This window comes from Nansenia antarctica (assembly GCF_963989245.1).
Source record: "Nansenia antarctica genome assembly, chromosome: 2".
Lineage (NCBI taxonomy): Eukaryota > Metazoa > Chordata > Actinopteri > Argentiniformes > Microstomatidae > Nansenia > Nansenia antarctica.
The window spans coordinates 83,114,978-83,130,396 of NC_137675.1; the positions used below are offsets into that span (position 1 = coordinate 83,114,978).

The following is a 15,419-nucleotide window of genomic DNA, read 5'->3' on the forward strand; positions in this document are numbered from 1 at the left end:
AGCAGAGGTAGCAAGGGGACACACATTGTGCTCAAACTTCAGGCTTCAGTGCTGAATTAGATACAGTGGATAAGACTGATACGTATGTAACATAATGTGTTTATATATAGGCTATATATAGCAATAGGGATACATAAGATATGTATATGTACAGACAGTTATGAAAATGATAAACTGTACAGTTGTCTCCCAATCCCTTCAGATTTGTTGGAGCTGAGTTTTTTTTTTCTCACAGCGGGTTTACCCAAGTTCCATGCAATTGTGATAAGATATTATGATATGTGTAGCCTATGTACAGTTATGAATGTTACACTGCACAGTATGTACCTATCAAGTTGTGTGGTGCATGCATAGCTCCCGCAGCAAAGTAATTGCAGTAGCCTACGTTTGATTATGCATGTACTCATCAATGAATATTATATAACAAACGGATATTTATAATATTGTATATAATGTATTTTTTGTATATCACTGTAGACCACGGTGCTAGACCACTGGACCACCTCAGGCCACCAGTAATAACCATAATTGTGGATTACTATTTACAATTAGTAGTCTCCTAATCTCGCTACAGTTTGAGCGAGTCTGTAACTACTTTTGTTTCAGCCCATTCTTGCCTATAGACAACAATGTACAATCATTCATATTGAGTTTATTCACCCAATAAAGTAAAGATGAATAATACTGCCCTTCATCTTATTATCAGATGTTCAGTTATGATTAGACCTGTGTCTGCAATGATAATAATACACAACAGGCAAGACGGTTGTACCATAGATATACGCAGATTAATATTTGTAGATTCGTTTTCGAACATTAGATAGGCCTAGTTGATTTTGGCAACATTGTAGTAGCCAATTGCAGAGTGTATTAATTATTTTTTTGTTTGAATCCTCACTGTGTTCATGTTATAATGTTTAGTGAACGAACAATTGTTGGGTGAATAAACTGTCTCTTGCCACAAATCGGAATTCTCTTGCCGTGAAATGTGTACATCAAATAACATGATGTCGGCGATCTACTAGAACTGGAGCGGGACGACTGCAATGTACCATATATATCTGCCATATCATACCGTTTTATATTGAAATATATGATGGTAAATAAATACATGTGGGACCGATGTATGATATGGCAGAGGTGTGGTGTGTATCAGTCTGTCTCGTTCCAGCGAGTCAACTGGTGTGTGTTGACTCAATAAGACATTATTGCGCTCTGCGCTGCGGGCTACATTTGATTATGTAATCATCAACGAATATTATATAACGAACGGATATTTATAATAGGCCTACAGTATATAATGTATTATTATTTTTATTCTGAGCAGTCCCACTCATAATAAAATACTGATGTTCTCATAATATAATTATAGATATAGCCTAGCTAAATCGTGTAGACTGCTATGGAGGTATATTGAAAAATACGATGATAAATAGGCTACATGTGGGATGGAGGTAAGGTGTGGGATGGCAGATATATGTATGATATATTATGTCAGTTTCTCGCGCCTGTCCCGCTCTGTTGTTCAAAGACTATAATATAAAACTTTAACTTTACTCTCATTACTCTCATGTGCCGTGGGCTCTCGGAAAGCTGCGCATTGAATGTATTATGTATGAAAATAATGCAATAGGCTACATAGGAATAAGTGTGTTCATATGCAAACATACTCGAGAGATATGAGTTCAATCTGTAAACTGTTATCATCTCAATAGGACGGCCAATGTAATGCGTTGTTTTTTTGATTTTGCATTCCTTGTTTCGTGGTAAACAAATCTCTTTCTGATCGTCCCGTTCACAAAAACCTAAGGTGCATAAGTCACGTAATATAGCGAAATAAATGTTCGTTCAGACAATACAAGATATATTGAAAAATATGATATATATCAGATGTATATTATCAGATGTTCATAGACCTGTGTCAGCAATGATAATAATACACAACAGGCAAGACGGTTGTACCATAGATATACAGTACGCAGATTGATATTTATAGATTCGTTTTCGAACATTAGATAGGCCTAGTTGATTTTGGCAACATTGTACATTGTAGAAGCCAATTGTCCGCTCGCCAACTAAACACACCACATATCATACCTCCGCCCTATATGTATTTATCATCATATTTCTCAATATAAAACGGAGGTACGATATATTACCAGATATACAGTATGTATGGTATATTATGGCAGTTTCTGGCGCCTGTCCCGTTCTGTTGTTCAAAGAATATTATATAAAACGCATCACATGTTTGTCACTGTGTGAAAATGTTTCTGTAGCGAAGAACCTTGGTTCAATCTGGAGCTGATCAACTCCGGACGGCAATAGCACGTTGTGGGTGCAATTGTGCAAGAATAACACTATTTACAGCGCTGTCATTTATTGCTATATTTATTACTGTTATATATAAATGTGAACATTACAGATACCTGGTCAACACAGCTTGGGATTCCAAGGAAATTACATGGAACTATGTGTGAAAGGGACAACAGTTATTATATATTACAGTTTTTTTTTTTTTTCAACTTTCATTCGTTAGTAATGAAAACTCCCGCAGTCTTGATCAATCTCCTAGATCAATCTCCTCTCCACTTACGTTACATCTACAATGGCATGCATACGTTATTATATATATATGTTCCTTTTCAGCTGACTCTCTGCTCTGTCCCCACTTCTCTGGAACTTTATGCATTTTTAGAGGTAGTGTCTTGTCATTTTCTCTTCTTGTGTGACATCGCCATCCAGCGATTTTTGTGCGTCAGTACACACTCCCCCATTGTGAAGAGTGGTCGTGTGATTCGACACCTCTTTGCGCTAAAAGTAGGTAAAAAAACGTCGCTGTTCTAGTGTTAAACAACTACAACATTGTACGTGTGCCATTGTTTGTTATTTCTAGGACTGGAGTTTCGAAAGCATGGCGTTTAATGTTGTTTTTTTAACAATTTGCATCTTTTACCCTTGGTATTGCCATGGTAAGAAGAAAACTATTGGGGTTTCATCCTTAACCTATTTAATTGTATTCCCTGACCTCACAAATGTAGTTTGACACCAAATGTCAAATGTCATTATAGCCATAACAGTAGCAAATATATGGGGTGTGGTAATTGCCAATGGGCTCTGATGTATTGTTGGGGCCATTTTGAAAAAAAAAAAGCAGATCTCACTTGTGTCTTTGGAAAAAAGTGTTTCTATGACCCTAAGGTACTTCCATGCCAAAGGGGACATTTGTTGCATTTACTGAAGTCAACGTGCTATATTTTGGACTAACAGCCTTTACTATAAGACGGTCTGTTGTTGAAGCCAGTGCAAATGCCGTCTCCTGGAATACCTCTCGGTTGAAGGGATATATCCCACTTGCCCGGAATCCTGCCTGAATGTTGGCCGGGGAAACTGCTAGAAGGCTGTAGCCACGATTTTGGGGATCTCATAGATCGTCATAGTTTTCCCGGGGTTGTTTAGCATCCAGGCAGTGGAGGCGGTATTCGGTTGTTAAGTCTGACGTCACGCGTGACGTTTAGCAATTTCCGGGTTCAAATGTAAAAAATCCCTGTACCAGTGTATTAAAGCGGTAGAATGACAGTTCAATCGTTTTTTAGACTCGGATCTATTCATACAACAATAGGCGGTGGGCCGAAGCTGTCTATCTGCTTTAGTTTTTGAAATGATCGATCTGCAACTGCAGACTAGTTGATTTTTTCATATAAGCTAAATGGTTTTTTTTGGAACATGTTTCCGTTTGTTGGCAGCCTATTTTCGAACAACGTTTTATGAAAACTAAACTTACGATTCATAAGTTAATAAGGAGAATGCTTGGGGCTACTATGCCGCTAACCAATCAAAACCCGTTAAAGCATCACCTGACTTGACGTCTGCCAATGATATTCCTACAAAATACGGAACTATGAAGACTGAGTTGTTTCTGATAACTTTACTGTCAAGTAATGTTTCAGGTAAGATTTGAATGTCATACTAATTCATATCACATATTAATGAACAAGTCCATGTCATGTTGTGTCAATACAAACATGTTCTATATGCTATTTTACTGGAAAAACCCGACCTAACGTCACCCGCGATTGTGAAGCTAATTAATTAACCGAACCGTAACCACTTTTTACCCAAATCGGAAATCCAACTTCGGTTGCAGTCAGACCCAGCCTGCAGTACAGAGTACAGACACACACACGCACGCACGCGCGCGCGCACACACACACACACACACACACACACACACACACACACACAAACACACACACGATGAATTGAGAATCAAGGACCCCAATTGAAATAAGCCAGTGGCTTTCTTGGGTTTTTATCCTGTTAGTTGACCTTGTATGTAATATGTACTGTCATGTACCTACATCTGCAAATCTTCTAATAAAGTTTTCAATCAATCAAACACACACACACACACACACACACACACACACACACACACACACACAGTCAGTGGTGGACTCAGGCTGTTTGAAGGGCAGGGGCGAAAAGAAAAAAAGGGCACCTACTGCACAACATGGGACCCCATCAGTGCACATGGTCAAATTTAGACCATTGGAAGGGCAGCCACTAGGGCACATCCTCTTATTTTGCCACTCAAAAGGGCATTTTTGCCACTCAAAAGGGCACTTTAGTGAGACGTTTTTCGACTGTGGGGGCACATGGTCAAGTTTAGACCATTGGAGGGGCACCAATAGGGCACATCCTCTCATTTTCGCCACTCAAAAGGGCATTTTTGCCACTCAAAAGGGCACTTAAGACAGAGGTTTTTCAACCGTGGGGGCACCAGGAGGGGCGGTCGCCCCCCCTGCCCCCCCCCCCTGGGTCGGCCAGTGCACACAGTGGTTCTGCTGTAGTATCTGTTCCTCTGCTCCTGAGAGATTGACATCAAACAACTTGACTTTTATAATTCCCATATTATTCGGTTAGTTCCTTAGGACTGATGGCTGTAAACATGTTGTTTATATGGTTGGCTTCTGCTGGGTCATGCTTAATAAACAAGTGTGAACCACTATTACAGTTTTTCTCAATTGCTTTGGTGCATTTCTCTGATCAGAATTTAAATTCTCATAACTGTTAGTTCGACCTCCACAACATTTAGTCATTTGTGCACATCATAGTAGCAGTTTCTCATTCCTTCAAACAAATTGCAAATGCTTTTGGACATGCATCAATTGCTGTCATACAATTCTCTGCTGTTTTATAACATTATCATTTGCTTATGTCATGTCAGTCAAAATGAACTATACTTTTGGATGCTTTATAGTCATTCCCTATAAAACTAATAGTCCTCATTTCATTGCTTGAGTCATTACATCCAAAAATGTTGAACAAGTTGTCAAAATCTGTCAAGAAAATTCTATACATTTCTTTATCATTTTTTCCTGAAAAAACTATTTCTCTCAGCTTTCACTGATGAGGAGGAGTGTGTGAAGCATTGATTGTAACCAATGATAAGCCACTTCTCCACAGTCACTCAGAGCTGAGTCCCATGAACCCTCAATTGGCAAGCATATACAGTATGAACCGAGCAGGACATAGTGTGTACCATTTTGACAATACTGTGACACAGAAATAGAAGGTCAGCATCGTGGAAGAGGGGCGAGGATGCGGGGAGGAAGGGTAAGGGGACAAAACAGGGGAAGAGGAAGAAGAGGCCAAGTACATAGGCAGATTCCTGATGAAATTAGGGCAATTGTGGACCATGTTGTCAATCACGGCCTCACAATGGCTGAGGCTGGCCGAAGGGTGCAGCCAAATGTTGGGAGAACCACTGTAAATTCAATTATTCAAGCATTTTGTCAGGAGAACAGGTGTGTATATTTACATTTACATTTACATTTTTGGCATTTAGCAGACGCCTTATTCCAAAGCGACTTACAATCAATACATTTGAATACTAAGCATGTGAATCAGCAGTCCACTATTCGTTGCAGGAAGAGTACTCTAGCTCGGGCCCGGGGCCACTGATAGAAGGAAAAACCTTCTCCCTATTATCGCCTTCTACTAAAAAATCTTTTTTTTTTTTTTTTTTTTTTTTTTTATATTACTGGAGAAACTGAGAAACAGTACAAGGGGGGCAATAGAAGTTCTTAGGGACACAGTAGAGGGGAAAGTGGGTGTCTTTAGGAGACGTAGTGGTGAGGGTCAGAAGATGTCTCAGGAGGAGCAGTTAAGATGTAACCTGAAGAGATGGGTCTTCAGTCTACGACGGAAGATGGGTAGTGACTCTGCCGTTCTGACAGCCGTGGGGAGCTCATTCCACCAGCGGGGAGCCAGTGTTGTGAAGAGACGTGATCGGGCAGCCCGACTGCTGTGTAGAGGAGGTGGGGCCAGTCGGCCAGCCGAGGTGGAGGAACGGAGTGAGCGGGCAGGGGTTTGGGGGGTTACCATTTCCTTCAGGTAGGCAGGGGCTGTCCCTTTAGCTGCCTGGTATGCAAGCACCAGGGTCTTGAATCTGATGCGAGCTGCTATCGGGAGCCAGTGCAGGGTGCGAAGGAGAGGGGTGACATACGAGTATTTGGGGAGGTTGAATACCAGCCGGGCAGCAGCATTCTGGATGAGCTGCAGGGGTCTAATGGCTGAAGCGGGGAGCCCAGCCAGGTATATTGGACAGTAATTCAGCACTAAATCTGCACTGCACTACTGTCATTGTGTCATACATGAAGCTTACAGTGGGACAAGAACTTGTCACTTTTTACATTTTACATTTAGACTTACAGCTTTACTGCAGCACAGATTTACTGTACTGTAGTGTAAAGTAGTGTTACAGTAAAGATTTGGCATATTTACAGTATGATACTGTACTGCAGCATTTTACAAGTGGGAAGCACTGTTATTGTACACTACAGTAATATGGGTTAAAGCAGTATATCTCTTGTTTACTGTACATTACTGTCATTTTACTCTGCACCACATAGACAAGACAAGGCAAGGCAACCTTGCAGAGGTGGAAAAGGGCCCCTTTTTACTCCACAACAAGAGGAAGCCATTTGTGCAATGGTGATTGTAAACAATGCCATAAGGTTGAGAGAGATACAAAGCGCTGTTATAGAGGATGACAATATCTTTGGGAATATTGAATCTGTTTCAATCCCTACAATTGACAGAGTGCTCAGGAGAAATGAAATGCGCATGAAACAATTGTATAATGTGCCATTTGAACGGAACAGCGACAGAGTGAAGGAGATCCGTCACCAGCATGTACAGGTAAAACATTTATGTGTTCTATGCATACTCTAATGTCCAGTACTGTAAACTGGTTACTTTGTGTAGTGCCATGCAGTACACTTACATTACAATTCATACTGTACAATATGTTGTCCAAAATGCATTATGTTACACAGGAAAAGTTTTACAGTAATAGTTTTTTTCTCTCTCTCTCTATTCTGGGATAAAGCATGTACTGGAGGTGGAGGCCAGGGAACCGCTGCACACATTCATATACGTTGATGAGGCGGGTTTCAATCTGGCAAAAGGTAGACGGCGTGGAAGAAATCGCATTGGACAGAGAGCCATTGATGTCCCAGGCCAACGAGGAGGGAATATTACAATGTGTGCAGCCATCTCAGAAAACGGCGTCCTCACCCATATACCCTGTCTTGGTCCATATAACACACAACATCTGCTGACTTTTTTTGACATTCTTTACAGGGACATAATCCCTGAGAATGAGAGGGGTCTAAATGGAGACCATCTGAACAAGTATGTTGTTGTATGGGATAATGTGCGTTTTCACCACTCAGATCTGGTCAGACAGTGGTTTGCAGCACATGAAAGGATGCTGGTGGAATATCTCCCTCCCTACTCCCCATTCCTGAATCCAATAGAGGAGTTTTTCTCTGCCTGGAGGTGGACGGTATATGACCGGCATCCACATACCCAAATGGCCTTGCTAGCGGCCATGGATGCAGCATGTGATGACATCACAGCACAGCCCTGCAGAGGGTGGATTCGCCACTCAAGGAGATACTTTCCCCGCTGCATTGTCAGGGATGATATTCGCTGTGATGTCGATGAAAATATGTGGCCAGACAGACAGGAACGTCTGGATGTCAATGAATGATTTACAGTACTGTGCATGTTGTATGTTCCAATTCAGTTCCAATATGTACTGCAATATTGTTTACAGTTGTGCACAGCTCTACCCAAAGGGTGTTTCTTATGTTTGTGGTAAATAAGTTTGTATTTTTCTTTTGCACAATGCTGTGAACAAATTAGAATTGCAAAGAGCATATGCAGTAAAAATGGGAAACATACGTATTCAGTGTCTTGTACTCATTTACCTCACTAAATACAGTAATGTGTAACCCATTTCAAATGGCTGTGCAAATAGTGTATAGTACTGTCTTGAGCATTTTCAGGTAGTGTCACCAAGATCTGACTTTTTTGCATTGGAAAACACTTACAGAGTGAACTGTCATAATGAAAACAGGACAAAGCCATTTGACTATCTTGTTCATAAACAATGGTGTCAGGACTTTTCATTTTGATGACACTGACACTTTCATTGACATGAATACTTGCTTTTGAGGAATGAACTATCCATTTTGAGCAAGTGACACGCTTTTGCAGGTTAACACCTAGGTTTTGCAGTTTGTACTAATTGTTCTGAGAAATGCACTAACTGTGGTGCAAATGTTAATAGTGATGTGAGAAATGCACCAAAGCGACTGAGAAAAACTGTATTATGTAGATAGATACAATGTGGACACTGGGACTTCTCACAGCCCACCAATAGAGGGCAGCACACCACAGGTCAATAGAGTCTACTAAACATCAACAATAGGAAATAAGCATTACCTGTTCCATAAAATCAGATATACTTTATTTTAAAAAAGAAAAGAAAATCACAAGTCTGTATTTTACAAAATTATTCAAAAATATACAGTACATTTTCAATGATAGGAAATATTTGTCATTGAGCGCCAAAAACAAGGAAAAATGAAATGAGATTAAAAAAAAAAAAATCCGTCTGAGTAGAGAGGTACGTACAAGTATTGACGTGAGTAAACCTAAGATGTTCTGAACGTTAGAAGCATCGTGTTGAAGTCATGCTACTCATGGTTTGGCTTCTTGTCTCAGTCACTAAGTCAGTACCTCAGACATGTTTAAAACGACTCGTTTATATGTAGAGAGAATACTTTCATCTCATGGATGGTCGGGCCTTGCGTCCAAAGTTCTGCCTAGATTGCACCTTTAAACCCAGAGGTTATATTCCACATTTCAGACCACAATATTCTGCATTCATCTGCAGCATTTGCACCACCCCATTTATCTAAACAAAACATAACTCAACAGCTAGTCTGAACTCAACAGCTAGTCTGAACTCAACAACTAACCTGAACTCAACAGCTAACCTGAACTCAACAGCTAGTCTGAACTCAACAGCTAACCTGAACTCAACAGCTAACCTGAACTAAACAGCTAGTCTGAATTCAACAGCTAGTCTGAATTCAACAGCTAGTCTGAATTCAACAGCTAGTCTGAATTCAACAGCTAATCTGAACTCGACAGGTAATATGAACTAAACAGCTAGTCTGAATTCAACAGCTAGTCTGAATTCAACAGCTAGTCTGAATTCAACAGCTAGTCTGAACTCGACAGGTAATATGAACTAAACAGCTAGTCTGAGATGCTGGTGTGACTCCTGTTCTCATTCCAGTCCACACTAGACAGTGCTGTATTATTAACACAGTATTCTCACTTGAAGAAACATCATGGCAAGAAACTACTCTGTCTGGAGATTACAATTCAAGCCTTATAGAAGAGAGGAGACTTCCATTCATGTGGTCCAGGGCTGGCTGGTGGAGGTTAGAAATGAGCAGGAGGACTGAGAAATGTTATCAATAGCTTGGAATGGAATTCGTGTGTTTGATACCATCCCGCCTCACTCCATCTCATGTATTACAATGACCCGGTCCTCTGATATCTACCTCCAGCAGCCTCCCCTGGTGCCGTGAGTCGTACTTCACTCTAGACAGACTTACGATCGGAAGTCGTGGCGTTAAAACCATGCAGACTATCTATCTAACAGGTCCTTCATTTGTACAGTAGATGTCCTTCATTTGTACCTCAGCAAGTGCGTCACATGACATAACACCGTTTTCTTGTCTTATTTGTTTGCTGTTATGTTCTGCAGTAATATAGTTCATAATAGGAGTCTTTGTCTTAAAAAAAACACATTTACAACTTGATTCGATTCCACACACACACACACACACACACACACACACACACACACACACACACACACACACACACAAACACACACACACACAGGCAAAGTCAGAACATCATCTCAGAACTATTTATATATATAAATCATCTTATCATCATCTTATCATGTGTTTTGAGTGATAAGTGACTGTTATCGCTATGGGAACCAGCGGATCATGCCAACCGGGTCATGTGGTCAACGCTCTGTTCACGCACACTAACAGTTCACACATTACCTGCAGTGTGTATGCGTCTACTATGTATACGTTACCTATTTGCTTTGTACAACAGAACGAGTTAGCAACACGCGTAGAGAACACTGTGTCTTTCTTTTGTACATGACAGGATCAGCCTGTCCGTGGTCTGAACACCTATCACCCAACACATATCTGTTACATGTTGATGGCTAACAGCATGAATTATTAAACCCAGTGTGTTTATGTGTACGGGCCTGACGGTATGGAGCAGACAGGAGAGAATCAGGTGTCTTTAGGCCCGTCTCACACCAGGACCAACCCTCAGGTGAGTGTGTACTTCTGTGGGAAAGATGGAGGGAATGTATGGCTGTGTGTGTGTGTGTGTGCGTGTGTGTGTGCGTTTGTGTGTGTTTGTGTGAGCGTGTGTGTTTGTGTGAGCGTGTGTGTGTTTGTGTGAGCGTGTGTGTGTGTGCGTGCATGTGTGTTTGTGTGTGTGTGCGCTTGCGCTTGTGTGTGCTTGTGTGTGGGTGCTCACGTGTGTGTATGAATGTGCGTTAACATATATGTGTGTGTGTGTGTGTCCCAACTGTCAGTCTCCCGCCCTGAGGTTCTCGTTGCTAGGGTCGTTGCCAGGGAACAGTTCAGGGTTCTCAGCTAGTGTGGCTCGTATCTTCTTCTTCTCCTTGAACCTCCCTGAGTGGGACACCTTGACGTGGCGCCCCTTGGTGGCCGTCTTGTCCACTATCCTCTCCAGGCGCGCGTTGAACTGGCTGTCGTCCACAGCGCCCTCTGCTGCCCCGGAGGTGTTACTGCCGTACTCAGCGGGGATCTCATACAGGACCTTGGGCTCCGACTTCTTCTTACGGAGGAACGTCAGCTTCCACCAGCCGGGTGAGGGGTCAGCCATGGTTTAATGTAGAGGGATGGAGGGATGGATGGAGGGATGGAGGAGAGAGGGAAGGTCTGGGAGGAGGGATGGGAAGAGAGGGAGGGGGAAGAGGGAGATGATTAGTGATGATGTTCGATCGACAGATGACACTCCTTCATTGTGGATGGGTCAGGCATGACGGGTTTGAGAAAGAGGACCCGCACACACAAACACACACACGCAAACACACACACATGCAAAGACACACACACGCAAAGACACGCAAACACACACACGCACACAAACACACAGGCAAACACACACAAACACACTCAAACACACACACACACACTCAAACACACACACACACACACACACACACCCCAATCCACCCGACCCCTAACACACACACACACACACACACACACACACACACACTAACCCACCCCACCCCAACACACACGCAAACACACACACACACACACACACACACACCCCAACCCACCCGACCCCTAACACACACACCCCAACCCACCCGACCCCTAACACACACACACACACACACACACTACCCTTCCCATAAGCCCATGACAGCGTAACATGAGCGTCCGGCCCGTCCGGGTCAGATGTACAGATCCGTGTCTGAGGGGAGCGGAGCGCTGTTTAATATTTCAGAGGCAGCATCTGGTCTGGGGAGGACGAGGGCCGGCCGGAGGTCTGGTTACCCCGGCGCCGGCCAAGCTAAATGCTCCTGGCCGCTAACACGCACGCTCAGGTTACAGCACGACAATATCAAGGCTGGGGGGCTACGCGCTAACGCTAATGTAAACACATTTGCTCCAATACAATGGTATTGTTCGTTTTTTAGTCGCCGTAATTGGGCATCAAATCGCCGCCTCAGGGCCAGGGATTAGACCAGGCCATGACTGTTAGGCCATGGATGATACTACTCTGTTCTAGATTAGTCCAGGCCATGGCTGCTACTAGTCTGTTCTAGATTAGTCCAGGTCATGAAACAGGTCATGGCTGAAACATGAGGCTCTGCTGTCTGTGATAGGATAGGAGCAGTCATGGACGGGCATAATCCCTGGCAGCAGGGGAGGCTAGTGGAGGTAGAAATCGGAGGACGGGCTGACACTCATTCCATTCTATGCACTACTGTAGAACAAACCTGTCCTCCGATAACGATTATTATTACCTCCACCAGCCTCCCCAGCATAGTCATGTCTGAGACTGACAGACGTCTAGCATGTCTGAGACTGACAGAAATCATTTAAATCTTTTTTTTCTTCCTTTTTTGGGGCATTTAACAGTTGCCTTTATCCAAAACGTATCTATCCATCAGTCATCGTAACAAAATGTCATTTTGACGACGCTATGACCAGGGGCCATTGCAATGCTAGAAGAACAAAGAATTACACTTTTAAATAGTTTTCTTCCTACTGTATTGCTACTGCTAACTGATACTGATCGTCCCAACCAGTGAATGAGTTGACACTTATCAGCTTCCATCTCCCTGGACTAAGATCGAACTTCAAACCGCCATCTGATTTTATTTGATGCAGTAATTGAACCTCGATGGATCCAGTTCAGCCTCTGTCCTGTATTTTGGGCTGGATGAATATAGGGCACCTCCCATGTCCCGTATATTCATCCAATCACAGGACCGCTCATGCGTATCGTCACGTATTGCGTAAATGCGCCAATTCCTGCAACCCCCCCCCCCCCCTCACCCCCTGCAGTGGCACGCAATCTTTTGTCCCGTTTTTGGTAGTGAGAAAGGTGTCTCTAGAGGGCACTTGCACCAGTCTTCATTCACACGCAGCCTAGTTTCTGCTCAGTGTTTGACAACAATGGCAGTTTCACTGAGAGTACACCACAGAGGTACAATACTGTCTGACAGACAAAACCTCTGGTCAACTCCAGCCGAACCTCTGAAAACAACCATCAGAGAGCATTATGGGAATTGTAGGAAACAGATGTTCCCGGTGTTAATGTACAATAGGCTGTAGCAGTGGAGGCTGGGGAAGGCAGAGACACAAGTGTTTGATCAAATGTGTTCATTGTTGAGACTAACATGGTAAAATAACGATTAATATCATTTTTAAAAACATGTGTGTAATATCTGAGGGAGAGGTTGGGTGTTTGTTAAGTAACACAGGCAAAGCAGGTTGGGTGGTATTGTCTGGAACAGGGTAAGCCTTTCTCCGTAAGCAAACACAGATTTCTATACCATCAGCATGAATGGACAGCTATACACAAACAGTACAACAACAAAATAAGAAAGGAAAAAAAGTACACTCGATGCTCATATCCATACAGTCACTTTTATGCAGACACTCACACACACACACACACACACACACACACACACACACACACACACACACACACACACACACACACACACACAGAAACACACAAACCCAGTCTTTGTGTATCTCTGTAGAGGAAGGGAGTGGACTGTTTCCCTCTGGTTGCCTGGCAACGCAGCGGCCATTTCCATAGAATATGCTAATGAGCCTCTCCAGACCTCTTTGGCTGATGACTGTTGGCCTGAGTGACAGCGGGTGGGGTTTATAGATGAGTAAATAGAAACCAGCACCGAAGGCAGGACAGATTTATCTTTTCCCCCCAATTGCTAGTACAGATAGTACAGATTTGGGGCGGCTGTGGCTCAACAGGTAGAGCTGGCATCTAACGATCGCAAGGTCGGCGGTTCGGCGGGCAAGACACTGAACCCCAAATCGCTCCCAAGAGCGGGCCGGCGCCTTGCATGGCAGCTTGCCACCATTGGTGTGTGAATGTGAGTGTGAATGGGTGAATGAGAGGCCGTTGTAAAGCGCTTTGGAATAAGGAGCTATATAAGTGCAGTCCATTTCCCATTTAGATACGCTAAGGAGGAGGACTATGTGAAGTACTATGTGATCATCGCTACCTAAATGGCTGTCCACCCATCCAGTGGAGAGATGAGACTCTGAGCTCGGTGATGAGGTGTTCAGCCACGGTGTTTATCTCCACGACCTCCTGCTTCACCTGTTCGGTTTAGTCACCTGACCCAGAGATACAGCCTCTATCCTTATCTCCACCGTGCAGTTTCCAAAGTTCACTCTTTTATGACCTCATGACTTGGTTCTCACACAGAAGCTCTTGTGGTTATCAGAGTTATTTAGATATCTGTATCTGTATCATAGATATCTGTGATACCTATTTAGGTGTCTATATCTGTGATATCATTTCACTCTTTTTTTAAAATCTGTTTGACTCTCGGACTCTCTCTCTATTTCTGTCTCTGTCTCTATCTTGGTGCTAGTAGAAGTGTAGAGGGAATGAGAGGAAGGAGAGAGAAAGAGAGGGAGGGCGAGAGAGAGAGAGGGGAAGTGGTAAATAGGAGTAAAAAGGTCTGTCCCCTTAAGCACCCTTTTCTGGCTCTCTCTCTCTCTCTCTCTCTCTCTCTCTCTCTCTACCTCTCTCTCTCTCTACCTCTCTCTCTCTCTCTCTCTCTACCTCTCTCTCTCTCTACCTCTCTCTCTCTCTACCTCTCTCTCTCTCTACCTCTCTCTCTCTCTCTCTCTCTCTCTCTCTCTCTCTCTCTCTCTCTCTCTCTCTACCATCTCACACCCTCCCGGGAGCAGTGATCAGCTAACTGAGTTAAGTGCTGTTGAGCTCTGGGTAACGTTAGCCGTCTTTAGCGCTAGCCGTCAGCCGCCATTAGCGTAAGCCGCTAGCACCGCCGCCGCCTCATGACCCCATGACCTCCGGTTGCCGTGACATTGGAGCAACCGTTATAAATTAACCAGAGGATCATTAAAACATATTTGATTGGAAAACAGGCACGCAGACACACAGACAACATTTGATCATTGATCAAAGCAAATCTGATTGCAAATTGCAAATTGTGTATTCATTCCCAAATTTCGTTGTTTGGTACCTGTACTATATCAATGACAATAAAGACCATTCATTCATTCATTCATTCATTCATTCATTCATTCATTCAAATTGTAAATTCTGAATAATGAAAAAAACATACTCATGTGCAATAGGCAGGTATTAAAGTACACAGGAGCCCAAGCTGCGTACATTCTACAGTAGCCTATGTGTATGTAAGGTTATGAAAAACATCCCTGTGTGTGTGT

At 43.0% G+C, this 15,419-nt stretch overlaps 1 protein-coding gene across 4 annotated transcripts in view; it reads right to left on the reverse strand.

Annotated features, from left to right (window-relative positions):
- Positions 1-8,813: 8,813 nt before the first annotated feature.
- LOC308150912 (proline-rich protein 15-like protein A) overlaps positions 8,814-15,419 on the reverse strand; it is an 8,027-nt gene continuing 1,421 nt past the window's right edge. For all 4 annotated transcript variants that reach the window (XM_080523700.1, XM_080523701.1, XM_080523702.1 and 1 more), the window contains one exon: positions 8,814-11,375. In XM_080523700.1, the coding sequence (XP_080379826.1) occupies positions 11,002-11,319 (318 nt within the window). In that variant the 5' untranslated portion in view covers positions 11,320-11,375 and the 3' untranslated portion in view covers positions 8,814-11,001. The remainder of the gene's footprint in view (positions 11,376-15,419) is intronic.